Below are 18,063 nucleotides of genomic sequence, written 5' to 3' on the forward strand. Positions count from 1 at the left end.
AACACTAAGAACTTTCCCTGATAAACCATGTAAGAATAATTTCCCCACAGGATGCTCCTATACCCCTCCATACTCGAGTGTGTATTTCCTTAAAGTATGGACATCTTCCCACAGAATCTCAATACAGCCATTGGAACCAGGACAATATCGATACACTTCTGCTGTTCAAGCCACAGACCACATTCAAGCTTTGCCAACTACCTCCACAATCTCCATAAGCAAGCAGCTTCAATCTGGAATCACATGTTGCACTGAGTTGTCAATTCCCTTTGATATGGAACCATACCTCAGTCTTGTCTTTACTCTTATTAAAAAGGGAACAACAAGTTCAATATGGAGTCATTTGCCCCCTGTGATGGCAAACTGAGACTTAACAGTTTCAACTTACCCTGGGGAATGTGACATTTTAACAGTCGTTCTGAAATTTCCTGGCCAGCCATTTGCAGGATACAGACCCTATCATCCCCCTACCACCACCAACCCCCCCAGCCTCCAAAAATACATATCCTGGCCTAGAACATCTCTTCCTTCTCTTTTGCCATTAACTTCCTTACTCCACCCTCCTGATTATAAAAAACCTTCCATTTTGTACATCTCCTTAGATCATATTCCTATTTGCTAGATGAGTTGCTACTGGACTCACAAATCACTTAAGTGATTTCACCAATCACTTAAGCCAGTTAGATCTTCAAATGTACCCACTGGATTTTTGTTCTGTAACACTCTCTTGATCTTGATATATTTGAGGATACAAGTCAGCTATTTTGTTGAATGGCCCTCAGTTTGGGTTTGTCTGGTATTTCCTCATGTTACATTTTTTTCCTTATGATTTTACTTATTTATTTGAGAGAGAGAGAGCACGCGCGTGAGCACATGCGAGCACAAGCAGGGGCGGGGGCAGAGGGAGAGGAAGAAGCAGGCTCCCCACTGAGCAGGGAGCCAGATGCTGGGCTCCATCCCAGGACCCTGGAGTCATGACCTGAGCCTGAGCTGAAAGCAGATGCTTAACTGCCTGAGCCACCCAAGCATCCCTCATGTTACATATTTTGAACAAAAACATCACACACTATGGTTCTTTATTGCATTCTATCATGGGTCGCATGATTTCATTTTGACCTTGGTTATTGAATTAAGGGAATGTCTTCTATTAAGGATTCTTCTTCCAAAGCCCTTTGTAATCAATAATTATTTTATGGGAAAGTATTTTGAGACTACATAACTAGCTTCTCTTCTACCCTAGTAATATCCACTGATGGTTGGTTCTTAGCTGCATCACTTATTACCATGATGGTTGCCAAATGATGATTTTCAAATTCCTTCATCCCTTCTACATTGGTTGACATTCTACTTTTAAGGAAAGGTTTTTCTCTCTTCTCCACTTACATATTCACTTATTTATTTTATCACTGTGGACTCCTGATCCCTATTTCATTCCATGGTAAAAATCTGTTACTATTCTCTTGTATTTTGTCAAATTATCCCAGATTGGCTAGTATTACCTCTTCAATCTGGTCTCTATGTCCCTCTTGATCTGTACTCATTATTCCTTGAGCACATCTTTACTTTCTTGAACAACAGGATGTTCCAGGCTCATCTTGTACTTTTTCTGCCCCAGTCCTGGAATCCACCATTTCTTCAAGTCCTTTTAGTGGAGAAAGGTACTTAAAAAACAAAGATCTAGACAGGAGATGAGTTCATTGCTCTTAAGATTTCTCAGGGCACAGAGGCAAAAAATATCAATCCCACCTGTCAATCATCTATCAATTTATCTATTTAACTATCTATCTATCTATCTTTCTGTCATCTATCATCATCTATCTGTGGTAGGCAGCCCCAGGATTGCCCCCAAAATGATCCCCACCTCCTGATATTCAAATACTTATGTAACCTTCTCCTCTCAAAAGTGAAATGCACATTTCTGACTCACCTCTAACAAACAGAATTTGACAAAAGTTTGAATTCAAGTTTAGGTTTATGTCACATTGAGGTTCAGGTTATAAGAAGACTGTGACTTCTATCTTAAATATTCTCTCGTACTCACTTTGAAGGAAGCCAGCTACATGCTACAAGCTGCCCTATGGAGAGGTCCATATAGCAAGGGACTGAGGGCACCTCCAGCCAACAGCCCGCGAGGAAGTGAGACCTGCCAACAACCACATGAGTGAGAATGGAAACAGGTCTTTCTCTAATAGAACCTTCAGATGAGACTACAGCCCCAACCACAGTGTGATGGCAGCCTTGTGAGACCTCGAGACAGAGGCACTCAGCTAAGTCACTCCTAGATTCTTGATGTACAGAAATTATGAAATAATAAATATGTCCTGTTGTTTTAAGGCACTAAGTTTGGGGGTCCTTTATTACACAGCAACAGAAAACCAAACCTCCCCCCCACACAAAATACATGCATTTATTGCTAGCTATATCCGTGCTCCATGTTGAAAACTATGAGTTCACCCATACCTCCAATTCCAATTCAGTACCACTCTACTGAATTCTAGGATTCACTCTAGTTTTCTTTTTCCTAACTGTAAAACCCTTCACTGACAGTAAGGACCTGACTCTCATTATTCTTAATATACTTACTTATTGGATCACCCCCCACCCCCATAACTAGTTTCCTTTCCCTACCACCACCACCCCATGCAGGCTTACCTGTTTGAACTCTGACACCCCAAGTTAAAGCCATGGGCATTGCCTACCCTGTCTGAACCACTCTCTTATCCAGACCTACCAAGTTGCTCCTGGTATTTAAAGAGGAAGAAAAATCATAAAGGAGGGAAGAAGGCAAGAGAGAATATCAAACTTGATTCCAAGAAAAGACAAAAAGGATAGAGAAATAAGCTTGAAATAAATTAAGAAACCCTTAGAGATTTACCTGCCAAAAGGTGATGGGCCCAGAAGTATTTCAGACTGTGAGGGAATAGATCATTCCTGGACTATATAAACTGTTTTAAGACCAGAGAAAAATATGGGTAATATTTCAAATCATTTTCAAATCTAGCAAAACTCTGATATCAAACCTGACTAAAGAAATCAAAGCTTCACAAAGTAAATAAGCTGAATTCAGCAATATATTTCAAGAGTAATGCATCATCAAGCAGATTGAACTGCAGGAATGCAGGGGTGGGTAAACATTAGGAAATCTCTTCACTTTAAGTGAGTAGATATAAGGAGATATGTGGAGATTGCAGCTGACATCAAATGGATTTTTTTTTAATTCAATCTTTTCCAAGACATAATCAGTCAGCACTCTTTTGGTTGCAAGTAACAGAATCAAAGTCAAGCTTATCCACATAGGGCTATTTCATCGATGTCAATAAATTACTACTAAAAAAAGAATAAATGTTGGAAAGGAAAAAGCAAAAAACTTTTTTTTTACCTGTTCATCGAGAATAAATACTCCAAAATCAGTAACTTTCCCATAAATCAACAATATCTGGCTTGAAAAGCCAACAAAATACCAACAAAGATTACACAGTACCTAGAGGTTTGATGCTAGTGATGTGTATCTATTGAGAAAATGTAGAATATTTTTCGCAGGAGGACATAGAAGGAGACTTGAGTAAGAGGAGAGACAGGGACTGTTTCTGGGTAAGAAGATGGGATTTTGTAAAGATGTTTATCTGCCTTGAATAAATCTATAAAGTCAGTGCGGTCTCAATGGGACAGTCTTTAAAACCGTCAGATGTTGCCTCATCGGACACTAAAAACATAGCATCGATCGAGTGCTTATACTGTACTTAGCACAAAGCTAAGTATTTCATATGCATTGTGGGTTCTATTCACTCCTTCCAAAAATTTAGGGAAGTACTATTACATGCACCTGAGAGACATTAACAAAGTTTCCCATCATTACAGAAGTACTAAATATCAGGAGCCTGTATTTGAACTCTGGACTCAATCACTTCAGAACTTAAAGTATAACTACTATGCTAATTAAATACATTACAAAGCTAGAGAAACTGAAAAACCTGCTAGTGAGAACTCAACTGAACAAATTATTTTTTAAAATATGCATAATTAGGGACGCCTGGGTGGCTCAGTCAGTTAAGCGGCTGCCTTTGGCTCAGGTCAAGATCCCAGCGTCCTGGGATCGAGTCCCACATTGGGCTCCTTGCTCCGCGGGGAGCCTGCATCTCCCTCAGACTCTGCCTGCCACTCTGCCTGCCTGTACTCTCTCTGTCTCTCTGACAAATAAATAAAAATCTTTAAAAAAAATTAAAATATGCATAATTATATTATTCCCAACATAAAAATAGAATTACAGGGTCCCCTGGGTGACTCAGTTGGTTAAGCACCTGCCTTTGGCTCAGGTCATGATCCCAGAGTCCTGGGACGGAGCCCTGCATTGGGCTCTCTGCTCAGTGGGGAGTCTGCTTCTCCCTCTCCTTCTGCCCCTCCACCTTCTTGTGCTCTCTCTCTATCTCTCAAATAAATAAATAAAATCTTTTTAAAAAATCGAATTACAGATTTATTTTTTCTTATACTTTATTTCTTTCAGGATTTATTATTTATTATGATGAACAGTATCAGGCAGAATGTGTTTATTACTTTTTTCAAAGAAAGAGCTGTTGATTATATTTATTAATCCTATTTTTCTTTGTGTAATTAATTGCTTTATTACTTTTTTTCCTTATTTCCTTTGGGTTTTTTTCTCTTCTCTCTCTCTCTCTCTCTTTTTTTTTTTAGTTTCTTGCATTGAGTGCTTAGTGTTTAGCATAATAATGAAGTACTTCTCCCCCATTTATTTTTCCAAATGAACTTTGTATTCTCTTTAAGTTCTGAAAAACTTCCATGGAGATGTTTATCAGAATTTTATTAAAGGTATAATTAAATTGTGGTGAAATTACATTTTTACATATTGAATCTTCCCAACAAGAAGCCTAACCTCCCATTTATTAAAGACCTCTTTCATGCCTTTCAGTAATGTTTTATGGTTTTATTCCTATGGGTCTAGCACAGTTTTCAATAGTTCATGCCAGGGAAATCTTTTTTTGTTTTCTTAACTAGCTATTGCTATTCTATAAGACTTTGTTAAGTGAGTTCAATTTGTGACTGGTTTCCTTATGAACTGTCTTCTGTTGTTCCCTAGGGGTTTCAAGGTAAAAAAAAAAAAATTATATGCAAATTATGATAATTTCATTTCCTATTCCTTGTTTCTTTTTTCAGTTGCCTAAATAATTGTATTCACTAAAACTTCTAGAACAATATCAACAAATAATGGTTATGGTGGGCATCTCTGTCTGGCTTCTGACTAATGTAAATGATTGTTTCATTTTTTTTATTACACTTTTTGAGACAATTATAGATTCACATGTATTTGGAAGTCATAAGGAGACCTCATGTATTCTTTACCAGGTTTCCTGCAAAGTTATGTTTTGCAAAACTGTAGTTACAACCAGAATATTAACACTGATTCAATTCACCCATCTTATTCATATTTCCCCAGTTCTACTTGTATTTGTGCGTGCGTGTGTGTGTGTGTTTTGATTCTGTAGAATTTTATCATACGTGTAATTTCTTGTATCCACTTCCACAGTAAATAAAGAACAGTTCCTCGTCACAAGGGTCTCTCGCGCTGCTCTTTCATCGCCACTCCTGCTTCCACTCCGTCGCCCTTACACCCCATCTCTGGCCCCTGGCGACCATTAATCTGCTCTCCATTCCCGTATTTGTCATTTCAAGGAAGTTATATAAATGGAATCATATAATATGTAACTTTTTGAGATTGGCGTTTTTCACCATGATTCTCTGGCAATTCATTCACGTTTTTACATGTGTTAATAGTTGGTTACTTTTTATTGTTGAGTCATATTCCATGGTATGGATATACCACAGTTGGTTTAACCAGTCACCTGCTGAAGAATATCTGGATTGTTTCCAGTTTGGGGTTATGATGAATGAAGAAACTAATAATGCTGAATATCTTTTCAGGTGCTTATTTGCCATCTGTCTATTCTCTTTATGTGAAATATCTTTTTATGTCTTTTCCCCATTTTCCAATGGGACTTTTTAAAAAATTATTAAGTTTTGAGAGTTCTTTACATATTCTAGATACCAGTCATTTTGTTGAATATGTGACTTGCAAATATTGTGGCTTGTCTTATCCCCTTCATATGAACCCTCACAGGGAAAAAGCTTTCAATTTTGATAAGGTCTAATTTATCTTTTTTTAAAGTTTTACTTATTTGACACAGAGAGATGGACAGCAAGAGAGGGAATACAAGCAGGAGGAGTGGGAGAGGGAGAAGCAGGCTTCCCGCCAGGCAGGGAGCCCAATGCGGGGCTCGATCCCAGGACCCGGGATCATGACCTGAGCTGAAGGCAGACTCTTAACAACTGAGCCACCCAGGCACCCCAGGTCCAATTTATCTTTATTTTATTTGGTATGGATCATAGTTTGGTGTCAAATTTAAGAATTCTTTGCTTACATCCAGAATCCAAGATCTCCTATTTTTTCCCTAAAAGTTTTATAGTTTTATGTTTTATATGTAACTCCATGATAAAGCATTTGACAAATCCAATACCCACTCTTGACAAAAAATCTTAGCAAATTAGGAACAGAGGAGAATTACCTCAACTTGATAAAGAGCATCTATTTAAAAACCTACAGCTAACATCAGACTTAATGGTAAAAGACTGAAAGCTTTTCCTTTGGATCGAGAATAGGCAAGAATGTCCGCCCTCACTGCTTTTATTCAGCATAGTACTAGAAGCCCTAGCCCCTGTAATAAGACAAGAAAAAGGAATAAAAGGCATATAGTTTAAAAATAAAACTGTATTTTCAGATGACATGATTGTTTATGTAGAAAATCACATGGAATCTACTAAAAAACTATAATATGTGCGTTCAGTAAGGGTATAGGATACAGAGTCAACATATGAATCAATTGCAGGTCAACACACTAACAATGAACATATGGAAACTGAAATGTAAAACATGATGCCACTTATAATAACTCCAAGGAAAATTAAATACTTAGATATATATCTACCAAAACAGGTGTGTGCAGTATCTATATGCTACAATTTACAAAATGCTGATGATATAAATCAAGGAAAATCTAAATAAAGGTAAAGACATACTGTGTTCATGGATTAGCTGCCTCAACATCATAAAGATTTCTGTCCTATGCAAATGATTTATAGATTTAATGCAATTCCTATCAAAATCCCAGTAATATTTCTTTTTAATATACATAGACAAGCTTATTCTGAAGTTTGTGTGGAAGGCAAAGGCCCTAGAATAGCTAAAACAATTTTGAGGAAGAAGAATGAAGTGTGAGAATCACTCACTCAGTTTCAAGCTAAACATCTTCAAATAATTCTTTTTAAAGAAAAAATGTGGATCCCAGACTTCTACCCACAAAACTGAAAAAATGGAAACATTGCTATCTTTTCTTTTGGCAGTTAGTGTTGCAGATGAAAAGTTTGAAGTCCTCCTAACTTGTGGATAATCTATTTTTTTCACTTCTTGATTCCTATTAATATTTTTTCTTATGAAATATAATTATTTCCATGATATGTCCAGATGAAATCTCTTTTTAAAATCATCTTGCTTAAAATATAGAAAAACACTTCTGGACACATACTTGGATTCCCTTTTGATTTCTAAGAAGAAAAAGAAAATTTGTTTTGACCGATCATTGCCTCTTCCAGTTATCCTGGTTTTTCTCCCACAGCAACACCTGTTAGTCTTTGTTCATATCCTTGTACAAGTCAGGGATCTTAATTTCAAGCAACCAAACTAACTCTGGCTGAATTAGCAGTGAAATGAATTTATTAAACAGATCCTGGGAATCTTACCAAAAAAATTTATATGTGTGTGTGTGTGTGTGTGTGTGTGTGTGTGTATACACACACACACGTATATATATATAGACTCAAGCTCCGAAAATGGGCAGCCTAGAAGGAGGCTCAACAGCAACCAGAATGACAACCAAGTTGCACCACAGAACACATCTAGTGAGGACTCCAGGATGCTACCAGCAAACCCTGGGGGCTCCTCACAGCATTACCGCTCTAGCCCTGGACCCTGGACACTGCGGCTTGTGCTGTCCTGAACCCAGTGCTGCCACCCTCCAAGAAAAGTCTCCTTAGTCCTTTCATCTTTGTGCTGCAAGCTTCCTTTTCAAAGTCCCAGATGTATGTGCCTGACTGGCTAGCACACATCACATGCCAGCACCTTAGCAATAAGCCTGAGGAAATGAAATTCTGGCCTTTTCAGATTCAATGTGTGGGACAGTTCTACCACCAAGATACCTCACATGGGAAACTCTACAAGCATAGAAAGGAACTTCCATTAGGACCTTGCTTCTTTGTCCTCTGTCTCTCATTCATTATTTTCATCTCTATATCCACTCATACCTTCTGGGACTACGCAAATTTGTGTTCCACACCACTATTCCAGTTTTCCATAGTGTCAGTTCTGCTCCTCACCTCCTTTGGTGTGGATGTTAAATTTTCTTTTTTTTTTTTTAAATGATTTTATTTATTTATTTGACAGACAGAGGTCACAAGTAGGCAGAGAGACAGGCAGAGAAAGAGAAGGAAACAGACTCCCTGCTGAGCAGAGAGCCCGATGTGGGGCTTGATCCCAGGACCTTGGGATCATGACCTGAGCAGAAGGCAGAGGCTTAACGCACTGAGCCACCCAGGCACCCCTAAATTTTCTTTTTAAGTTTCTTTTCCATCCTTCTTTTGAAACTACAATTCCCAGGTAGATTGACAGCAAAAACGACTGTCAAATTATTCCTCCTAACCCTGTATGCACACATATCCCCTCCCATCAAGAGGTGGAGAATTTTTCTCTTCCCTTTAACCCAGGCTGATCTTGTGACCTGATTTAACCAACATAATGTATCAGAAGGGATATTATAGGACTTCCAATCCTCAGTCTAAAGAAGGTTGGCAGCTTCCACTTTCTCACTTAGGGGATCTAGCTGCCATATAAAGAATCTCAAGCCACATGAGAAAGAGAGAGAGGGTCCCACAATTCTCCAGCCACGTGCCATGAGAAGTGAAGTCATCTTGAACATTCCAGCTCCAGCCACCTCTCAACTAAATGCTACCACCCCTAGGCAGACCCCACACCAGATGGAGCAGAAGAGTTGATCAATTCACCCTGCTCTAATTCCTTCCCACGGAATTGTGAAGAATGAAATGGTATGATTTAGCTCACTAGGTTTTAACACAGTTCATTTCATAGCAGTAGGTAACTTGACACACTCTAACATCTTACTTAGTTCTTTTTCACCTCACTTTGGCATCTATTCATCTCATCTTATTTCATTGTGGTCTTCTCTGCCCTTATGATTTCCTTTAGCTGTTCAGAGGCCACATTTTTTTTCAACTAAGTGAGGGTTCCAAATAATTTTCTAAAATTGAACTCTTGTTACTCTCTGCACATCTGAGTCATCAAGATAAAGTTTCCTTTCTCATGTTCCACAGTTCATCTTCTTTTTAATAGATCAAGTTGATCTTTTTATTCATTTTCAAAATAAAAGAGACATAATCAAGATTCCATTTAGCATCAAACAAAATGTGTAGATTTCCCTTGGTGCTCCCACTGTTTATCGGGAATCAGTTGAATCCCCTTCACAAAGCTATAACATCAGGGCTTTTGAGGGCTATATATTTTATAGAGACCTCAGCCCAACTCCCAAGGTCTGGATCCCAGGCTTTCTTTTAATATGGTACTGTCATGGTGTGGTCGAGTCTTGTCATACCCCTCCTTCATGGCTTCCTAGAACTTGGAAACTGATTCCCAGCATGCTTTGTTCCAGGTCTATTAAGGCTCGGTCCTACCCATAGGTGTGGGGCTATGCATGAGGGTCCTATGCCTCCTGGAATGCAAAGCACTACCATTGAGGTCAGCCTATACTGCCCTGCTGTTTTGTGGCAGTTTCACTCCCCAAATGAATGTAGAAATATTAGTGGGAAGGCAAAATAAGCTGCACTCACACAGTACTGGGATGGTTCATAGTTTTTTCATTTGGTATCAGAATGTCTTGGGGCAATCAGAGGAGGAGAAAAGAAATGTTCTGCTTTATGTCAAAAGGAACATGAGTGTGCCATTTGTTTCTCCTTTCGTGATACAGCTTTATCAGTATTGTCTTTAATAAGAATTCCTCTAATAATCTGATAATATCATCATCAGCCTTGGTTTTCAGTGATGTTACACATTTTCATCTCTTTCTAGGTTTTTCTTAGACTTTTCGAGGGAAAAGCATATAGGCCTCATCAGAGCCTGCAAACTCTGTCTCCATTAAAATCATCAGCAGTCAGGAACCAGTGTCCAGTAGAGTTCTGTATTACATCTGCTGGAGGAACTACACGAGTGGAAGTAATTCTAGGAAGACATTGTGCAGAAGGAATTTTAATTCCATTTTCTCAAAAGATGCAGGTGGACTATGAAGAAAAGGATTAGAAAGGAAATGTCAGGTTAGGGAGAGGAGCAAGCTTGATGAAAAAGGTGTTTGAGGGAAATTGGAAGGGGAGGTGAACCATGAGAGACTCTGGACTCTGAAAAACAATCTGAGGGTTTTGAAGGGGCGAAGGTTGGGAGGTTGGGGGAACCAGGTGGTGGGTATTGGAGAGGGCATGGATTACATGGAGCACTGGGTGTGGTGCAAAAACAATGAATACTGTTACGCTGAAAATAAATTTTAAAAATTAAAAATAGTTAGGCTTTTGATCTGGAAGAAAGTACATATGATTTACTGATGGTTTGATAATAACTCATTTTGTCAAATAGGTTATTTTGTGAGCATTTTTCATAAATTAAAGTAAGCTAATATGACTCTAAGATTTTGATGAAAATGTAAGTTCAAAAGATATATTGTTTAGAAGTGATGCAATAGGGATGCCTGGGTGGCTCAGTTGGTTAGGCAGCTGCCTTCGGCTCAGGTCATGATCCCAGCATCCTGGGATCGAGTCCCGCATCGGGCTCCTTGCTTGGCAGGGAGCCTGCTTCTCCCTCTGCCTCTGCCTGCCATTCTGTCTGCCTGTGCTCGCTCGCTCTCCTCTCTCTCTGACAAATAAATAAAATCTTTAAAAAAAAAAAAAAAAGAAGTGATGCAATAATGAGCATCAGACTTACTTTTGTTTTATAAATAACTATAAAACTGGAGCAAAGTCATAAAGCAAGTGTTTTGGGGGGTATTAGGCAACAGATAATACAAGATTGTGATCTCTGAAGAAGTAAAATACACCAGGGTAGTTTTATCATATCTTTCTGCCTGGCAGAGAGGAAAAATGTTAAAGAGTGGAAGAAAGTGATATTGGAACTTATTGCTGCTGAAGTGGCTAGAATTTGCAGGGCAAAAATAAATAAATAAATAAATAAATAAATAAATAAATGGAATCCTTAAAAAAAAAAAAGGTGTTTTAGCTAGAGTCAGGATATTGGATCAAAAAGTTACAAGTCGGTCGGAGCCGCTGCTGCCAAGTCCGGATCCATTCTCGCGCGCCGCTGACGCCCGCCCTCCCGACGTGCACTCCGGATTCCTTTTGGTTCTAAGTCCAAAATGGCAACTCTGAAAGATCAGCTGATTCAGAATCTTCTTAAGGAAGAACATATTCCCCAAAATAAGATTACAGTTGTTGGGGTTGGTGCTGTTGGCATGGCTTGTGCCATCAGTATCTTAATGAAGGACTTGGCAGATGAACTTGCTCTTGTTGATGTCATGGAAGACAAACTGAAGGGAGAGATGATGGATCTTCAGCATGGAAGCCTTTTCCTTAGAACACCAAAAATTGTCTCTGGCAAAGACTATAATGTGACTGCAAACTCCAAGCTGGTTATTATCACAGCTGGGGCACGTCAGCAAGAGGGAGAAAGCCGTCTTAATCTGGTCCAGCGTAACGTGAACATCTTTAAATTCATCATTCCTAATGTTGTCAAATACAGCCCAAACTGCAAGTTGCTTGTTGTTTCCAATCCAGTGGATATCTTGACCTATGTGGCTTGGAAGATAAGTGGCTTTCCCAAAAACCGTGTTATTGGAAGTGGTTGCAATCTCGACTCAGCCCGGTTCCGTTACCTAATGGGGGAAAGACTGGGAGTTCACCCATTAAGCTGTCATGGGTGGATCCTCGGGGAGCATGGAGACTCCAGTGTGCCTGTATGGAGTGGAGTAAACATTGCTGGTGTCTCTCTGAAGAATCTGCACCCTGACTTAGGCACTGATGCAGATAAGGAACAGTGGAAAGAGGTTCACAAACAGGTGGTTGACAGTGCCTATGAGGTGATCAAACTGAAAGGCTACACTTCCTGGGCCATTGGACTGTCTGTGGCAGATTTGGCAGAAAGTATAATGAAGAATCTTAGGCGGGTGCATCCAATTTCCACCATGATTAAGGGTCTCTATGGAATAAAAGATGATGTCTTCCTTAGTGTTCCTTGCATCTTGGGACAGAATGGAATTTCAGATGTTGTGAAGGTGACTCTAACTTCTGAGGAGGAGGCCCGTTTGAAGAAGAGTGCAGACACACTCTGGGGGATCCAAAAGGAGCTGCAGTTTTAAAGTTTTCTAATGTACCACTTCACTGTCTAGACTATGACAGGGTTTTAGTTGGAGGTTGTGTACATCGTCCTTATTATTTGATCTGTTACTTAAATAATATCAAAATGGCCTAAGGAAAAAACATCGGTTTCCTAAAGTTCTAAATAGGAATGGTCCAGCAAACACTGCAGCTATACCCTAATGCTGGATGATACTTGCCTTTGTAGTCCTAAATGTGTTCATCTCAGAGGCACCACTGCCAATATTGCATATGCAGCAGGTGCTCTTCCAACCAGATGTGTATTTCCTGTGTGTTCTAGGACTTCTGGTTCCTTGATCCAACACCCAACATGCCTAGTCCATCTTTCCCAGTCAGTCACATCCTGGGCTCCAACGTATAAATTCATTATTGCATGTATTGTGCATAACTGTTCCAAAGGATCTTACTTCGTGTACCATGTATGTCAGAATATAGTGTACATTGCCATATAATGTAAAAAGACCATGCAACCAACGAAGTGTTGTACCAACTAAAATACCAAATAAAATTTGAACAGTGAAAAAAAAAAAAAAGTTACAAGTCATCATAGTGCGAAATTTTAGGCTTGACCTGTATCGGAGTAAAGATCTTGAATGCTACAATTTGAATGTTGGAGCCAATACAGGTAGTTAAATTTAGGCCAATAAATGTCCAAACTATAGAAGCTCTTGAATCTAAGTGCAGAGAGAATAGAGGTAAGGAGCCAGCTAATATAGGGCATTGAATAAAAAAATCTGCAGATTGAATCATGCAGTATAGACCTATGCTCTCTCCTCCCACTGTTCTGGTTATTTATTGCTACATAGCAACCACTCCAAAATTTAGTGGCTTAAGCCAATGAGCATCTTATTGCTTACAATTCTTTAGGTTTATTGTCCCTAGCTAGCTAGTTCTTCCGCACTGGAATTAAAGATCATGGGTCTCTAGATCGAAATTCAATTTTTTTAAATCCACACTAAGACCCAATGTCAGGAAACTTTAACATACCAGGGTTAAATATCTGAAAGATTTTAAAGAGAAAAGATAGCCCAAACAAAGGGCTGAGAATAAGAATGGCATGGGCTCTTCAACAGCAACACTAGAAGCTAGAAATTATGAGGGGGGATTATTTTCACCTGACAATTCTCCACCTATATTCAGTCTAGTTTGTGGGTAGAATAAACCCATTTCAGACATTCAGAATCTCCTAACATTTAATTTTGTTGTACTGTTTCATGGGAAGCTATTGGAGGTTTGGCACCACTAAAGCCAAGGGAGTAAATCAAGAAACAGGCAGACATCGGGGCACCTGGGTGGCTCAGTGGGTTAGCCTCTGCCTTCAGCTCGGGTCATATTCCCAGGGTCCTGGGATCAAGCCCCGCATCGGGCTCTCTGCTCAGCAGGAAGCCTGCTTCCTCCTCTCTCTCTGCCTGCCTCTCTGCCTACTTGTGGTCTCGGTCTGTCAAATAAATAAATAAAATCTTTAAAAAAAAAAAAAAAAGAAACAGGCAGACATGACATAGAGTCAAACCAACCAGGAATAAACATAAGAGAAGGGCAAAGGCAATGCCAGGATGTTAGAGAGAGGAAGGGGCAGGATGAGGCTGTGCACCAGCCAGAGACAGAAGTGAGTCCGGATGGAGCCACAGATCTCAGTGTGCAAGAAGATAGGACTCCCGGGGAGAGAAAATGAAAGTGGTAAGTTATCTGGTAGGCTTACCAATCAGAAAATTGCAACTGAGAGGTATTTTGTAGAGCTATGAAAAAGTGTGAAATTACTTAGGAGGCCATTCAAAGAAAAGAAAATAAATGAAAATCGGAGGCAATTATTAACTCCAAGAAAAGTTAAAAGTTATACAACAGATGATATGTAATTAGACTGTTGTAATTAGACACCATTTGTGTCAACAGTAAGCAAAATTTATAGCCATAATGATGAAAACTCTGAAAATGATTTTTACTAAGAATCTAGATATAATGACATTAGGAGAATAGGGGGTGTACGGAAGTGTGTATAAGTGAGTTTATATTTTCATCTATCATGACAGAAAGTCAATATCTGAAGTTAATGGATAAAGAGAAAGCAATGCATTCATTTTAGCTAGGGATATAAATAGAAATACCAAAAGAAATACTAAAATAGTTTAAAATGTTTCCTTCTGGGGCCCCTGGGTGGCTCAGTGGGTTGAGCCTCTACCTTCGACTCAGGTTATGATCTCCAGTCCTGGGATCAAGCCCCACATCGGGCTCTCCACTCAGCAGGGAGCCTGCTTCCCCTCTCTCTCTCTGCCTGGCTTTTTGCCTATTTGTGATCTGTCTGTCAAATAAATAAATAAAATCTTTAAATAAATAAATAAAATGCTTCCTTCTGAGCAGTAGGATGGGAGTGGGATACAGTTTCAAGATGTCTTAACAGGGCTTCCTGCTATAGCATCTAAATATCCTGCTATCCTGCTCCTTACCCCATGCCCTCTTCCCTTTCCCAACCAGGCATCCCTATTACAGTTCCTTGCAACTCATCTCTGCTCTGTCACAAAACCTCTTCCTTATTCATCCTCTCCCCCAACCCAGTCTCAGACACTGTCCAGACCACCTTCACTTGTTACTCTGTTTGCACTTATAAATCTTTGAGACAAGCATATTTGTTGTCTACAAGTTCCAGGAGAAAACACAGGGGAGAAACCATGAGAAACTGAAAACCTGGGACCAGGACGGTCAGAGGAAAGGTTTTTCAGCTTCAGCTCAGAAAGCAAGTGGACAGTCACACTTGAGAAATTGAAGAAATTGTTCTAGCATGGATAGCCACACTTACCAGTTTCCCCTCATTCTCAAATTCATCCTTCAAGTCTCACCTCCTCTATGATGAAGACTCCCTCATCTCCCAGTCTGCAAGAACATCTCCTTTTTAGGACAGTAGTACCTCCAAACTTGACCAAATCCCAGCCCATGTAATCTCTAGGTGGCTCTCCTTTCAGACTTGGAAAAGAAAGCACCATGCTACTACGGCTTCTCTATTTATTTAGATCACAGCAGTGGAGAGTGAAGGTATTTCTAAGCCTTCAACAGAGGCTGAGTATATTGAATCGCTTGATTCAACTTAGCAAATGCCCAGTCTGCTCACATGTCTTTCTCGTCCCTGCTGAACTATGAACTGGATTTTCATATCTGTGTTTTTAGTAGGTGTCAGTCAGCATTTATTGAATGAATTAATTAATAAATTCAATGACTGCATATTTTACCGATGGTTCCTGCCCTCATTAAGTGATGTTAGCACAACAAAACTGGGTTAAATTACACTAAGGTAGTGGTTCTCAAGGTGTGACCTCTGGGTCAGCAGCATCATTGATACTTGCTAGAAATGCCTCACTCAGGACTTCCTGATTTAGAAACACTGGGGTCAGGGCCCAGAAATCAATGTTTGACAACCCTTACAGGTGATTCTGATGCAAGCTCAAGTTCAAGAAGCTAACTGCACTAATGGTTCCTCTCATGCTCAAGGCTATGTCTTGCCCTGCATTTTCTCACACAGAGATATTAGTGAGTGAGAGAAAAGTAAGGACAGCCAGAAGTAAGACTCGCACAGCTTTTGTTAATGGAGAACCCCACTGCCTGATTCGTTCTAGAGAAATGTGATCTGATATTTTAAATTCCTGTTAAGAACTGCCTCAGGCAGGAACCCTGGGCTTCAGCTAGCAAAAGGTATCCAGGTTAGACAAGAGAATTACTGGACCAGCGTCACCAAAGGCAGGCATAGAGTATCACCTCTGAAATGCAAGGAAACAGACAAGATGACTGCCAACGGTAAATACACGCCAGACCAACAAGTAGGGGTCAGATGCCCGTTCAGAACTACCCCGCACTCTGAGCACCTTGCCCCTCCTCCCCCACCCATCCCTCCTTCCTCATCTTCCAGGGCAGAGCTAGAGCCAGTTCCAGAGGCAGATTTACAGCTCTCCTCCATGAATAATGCAGCAGCCCAGCTCTCCAGGCAGAAGCTTCTGGGTAGCCCATAAATCACTGCAGACATTGTGCCAACCTGCTTAATCAGCTGTCTCCAGGGCACCTCCGCAGAGGGAAGGAGGGCACCCTGGCCGCACTCAGTGCTCCATTAATAAGGCCCCAGACTATAGCAGCTAACCCCTCCATGCTGGCCTCACAGCCCCCACACTGTGGCCCCAGAGAGGAGAGACTCCCCTAATAGGGACAGCAGAAGGACATAGAGGGGAGAGGAGACCCAGTCCTTGATCCAGGAAGCTCCAGCTCCCACACACACACACAAGCACTTCTGTTCCTGGGCTCTGGGCCATAGCGCAAAGGTTGTGCAGGTCATGCCTTCACTGTGTAAGGGCCCAGCAGGAGGGGCACACAGAAGGCTGAAATCCAGCCCAGCATTGTCCACCAAGTCTGCACTCTGGCTCAGGGCTGTGCTCTGACACCTTTTTCTGATTGTTCAAAGGTGTGATCTTGGCTCATAGCTGTAGTGCTGGGCATTTATCTGGGTCCCCTCTTCCTTCTGAGTCCCACCTCCTCTAGTTCTCAGCATTGGCCCTGTCTCCTCCTAGAACCCCAGTCTCCCCGGGTACATTCTCTGTTCATAGCCTGAGGCCCTGTCCCCCATGACCAACCATTTCTTGGTGCCAATTTTTCAGGGCTATCTAGCCAGAATTTCCCCTCTCTAAGTGACTAAAAATGAAAAACCCAGAGCTGGCATGTGCCCATGCACTACTGTGGTCCCCAGAAACAGAGCTGTAACATGACTTTCCCTGAGACGGCCTGAGGCAAGGTCATTCCCAAGTTCCTTGATGGACAAGCCAGGGCAGCCCCTTGCTGTAAGTAAACAGACGATACATGATCCCCAACCCAGAACAGAGTGCTTGAGTTTCTTCAGCGTCTTCTTATTCCAAAAACTGTGCATTTCCCACCAGGACCCCTCAGGCAAGCCTTAACCATACATAGTCTAGCAGAAAGACCTTCTCAAATTAAGAGATGATTCCCAACCCACTGGAACTCTGATTCATGCATCTATCTGCTAATGTTTCTTATTCTCCACTGGAAAGGAGGATATTGCTCATAATAAAAGGGTACGCCTGGGGAGGGGTATGCAGAGGGGAGCAGGCATCTGAAAATAGGGTCAGGAATTTGAGAAATGTACGAAGTTCCCGAACCATGTCTCCTATCACATGACCCATTTGGTGTCTCCGGAAATCCCACATGGAAAATTGGACCAAAGCAGGGAGACACAGCTTCCCCAGGGAGGCGGGAAGGCTGGAAGTCGGCGAGTCAAGCCGCCCTGGGAATGGTGGTGCCCTTGGACTTGTGGTTTAATGAATGAGCCAGGTCACTAACTCTGGGAAGAGCCCCGGAGGCCCAGGAGGTCATAGAGGCAGCCCGCCCTGGACATAGCAGCCCACTTCCTGCCTTGGTCACCCTCCCTCCCCCAGCCACCACTAACTCCAAGAGTTACATGACTCAGCACCCAGAGCCACCAACCACTGAGTTCCTCAGCACCCCTGGAGAGACCTAGGCAACCAGAAGTCC

The 18,063-nt window shown here is 41.0% G+C and overlaps 1 protein-coding gene and 1 long non-coding RNA gene across 3 annotated transcripts in view; one reads left to right on the forward strand and one right to left on the reverse strand.

Moving 5' to 3' along the window:
- Positions 1-18,063, reverse strand: part of LOC125109540 (uncharacterized) — a 76,106-nt gene that overhangs the window by 22,398 nt on the left and 35,645 nt on the right. The gene's annotated exons all lie outside the window — the stretch shown is intronic.
- On the forward strand, positions 11,494-13,079 carry LOC125109539 (L-lactate dehydrogenase A chain-like). Of its 2 annotated transcripts, XM_047746566.1 has the most exons (2): positions 11,514-12,215; positions 12,485-13,079. In XM_047746566.1, exons 1-2 carry the CDS (start codon positions 11,529-11,531, stop codon positions 12,638-12,640), a joined length of 843 nt encoding a protein of 280 aa, XP_047602522.1. In that variant the 5' UTR covers positions 11,514-11,528; the 3' UTR covers positions 12,641-13,079. The 2 variants fall into 2 exon arrangements, with proteins under 2 accessions (XP_047602521.1, XP_047602522.1); XM_047746565.1 differs by having other exon boundaries at positions 11,494-13,079.

This window comes from Lutra lutra, chromosome 9 (genome assembly GCF_902655055.1).
Source record: "Lutra lutra chromosome 9, mLutLut1.2, whole genome shotgun sequence".
NCBI lineage: Eukaryota > Metazoa > Chordata > Mammalia > Carnivora > Mustelidae > Lutra > Lutra lutra.

Bases quoted from the DNA above. Each gene is read 5' to 3' on its own strand.
- LOC125109539 (XM_047746565.1), top strand. From the start codon at position 11,529: ATGGCAACTCTGAAAGATCAGCTGATTCAGAATCTTCTTAAGGAAGAA.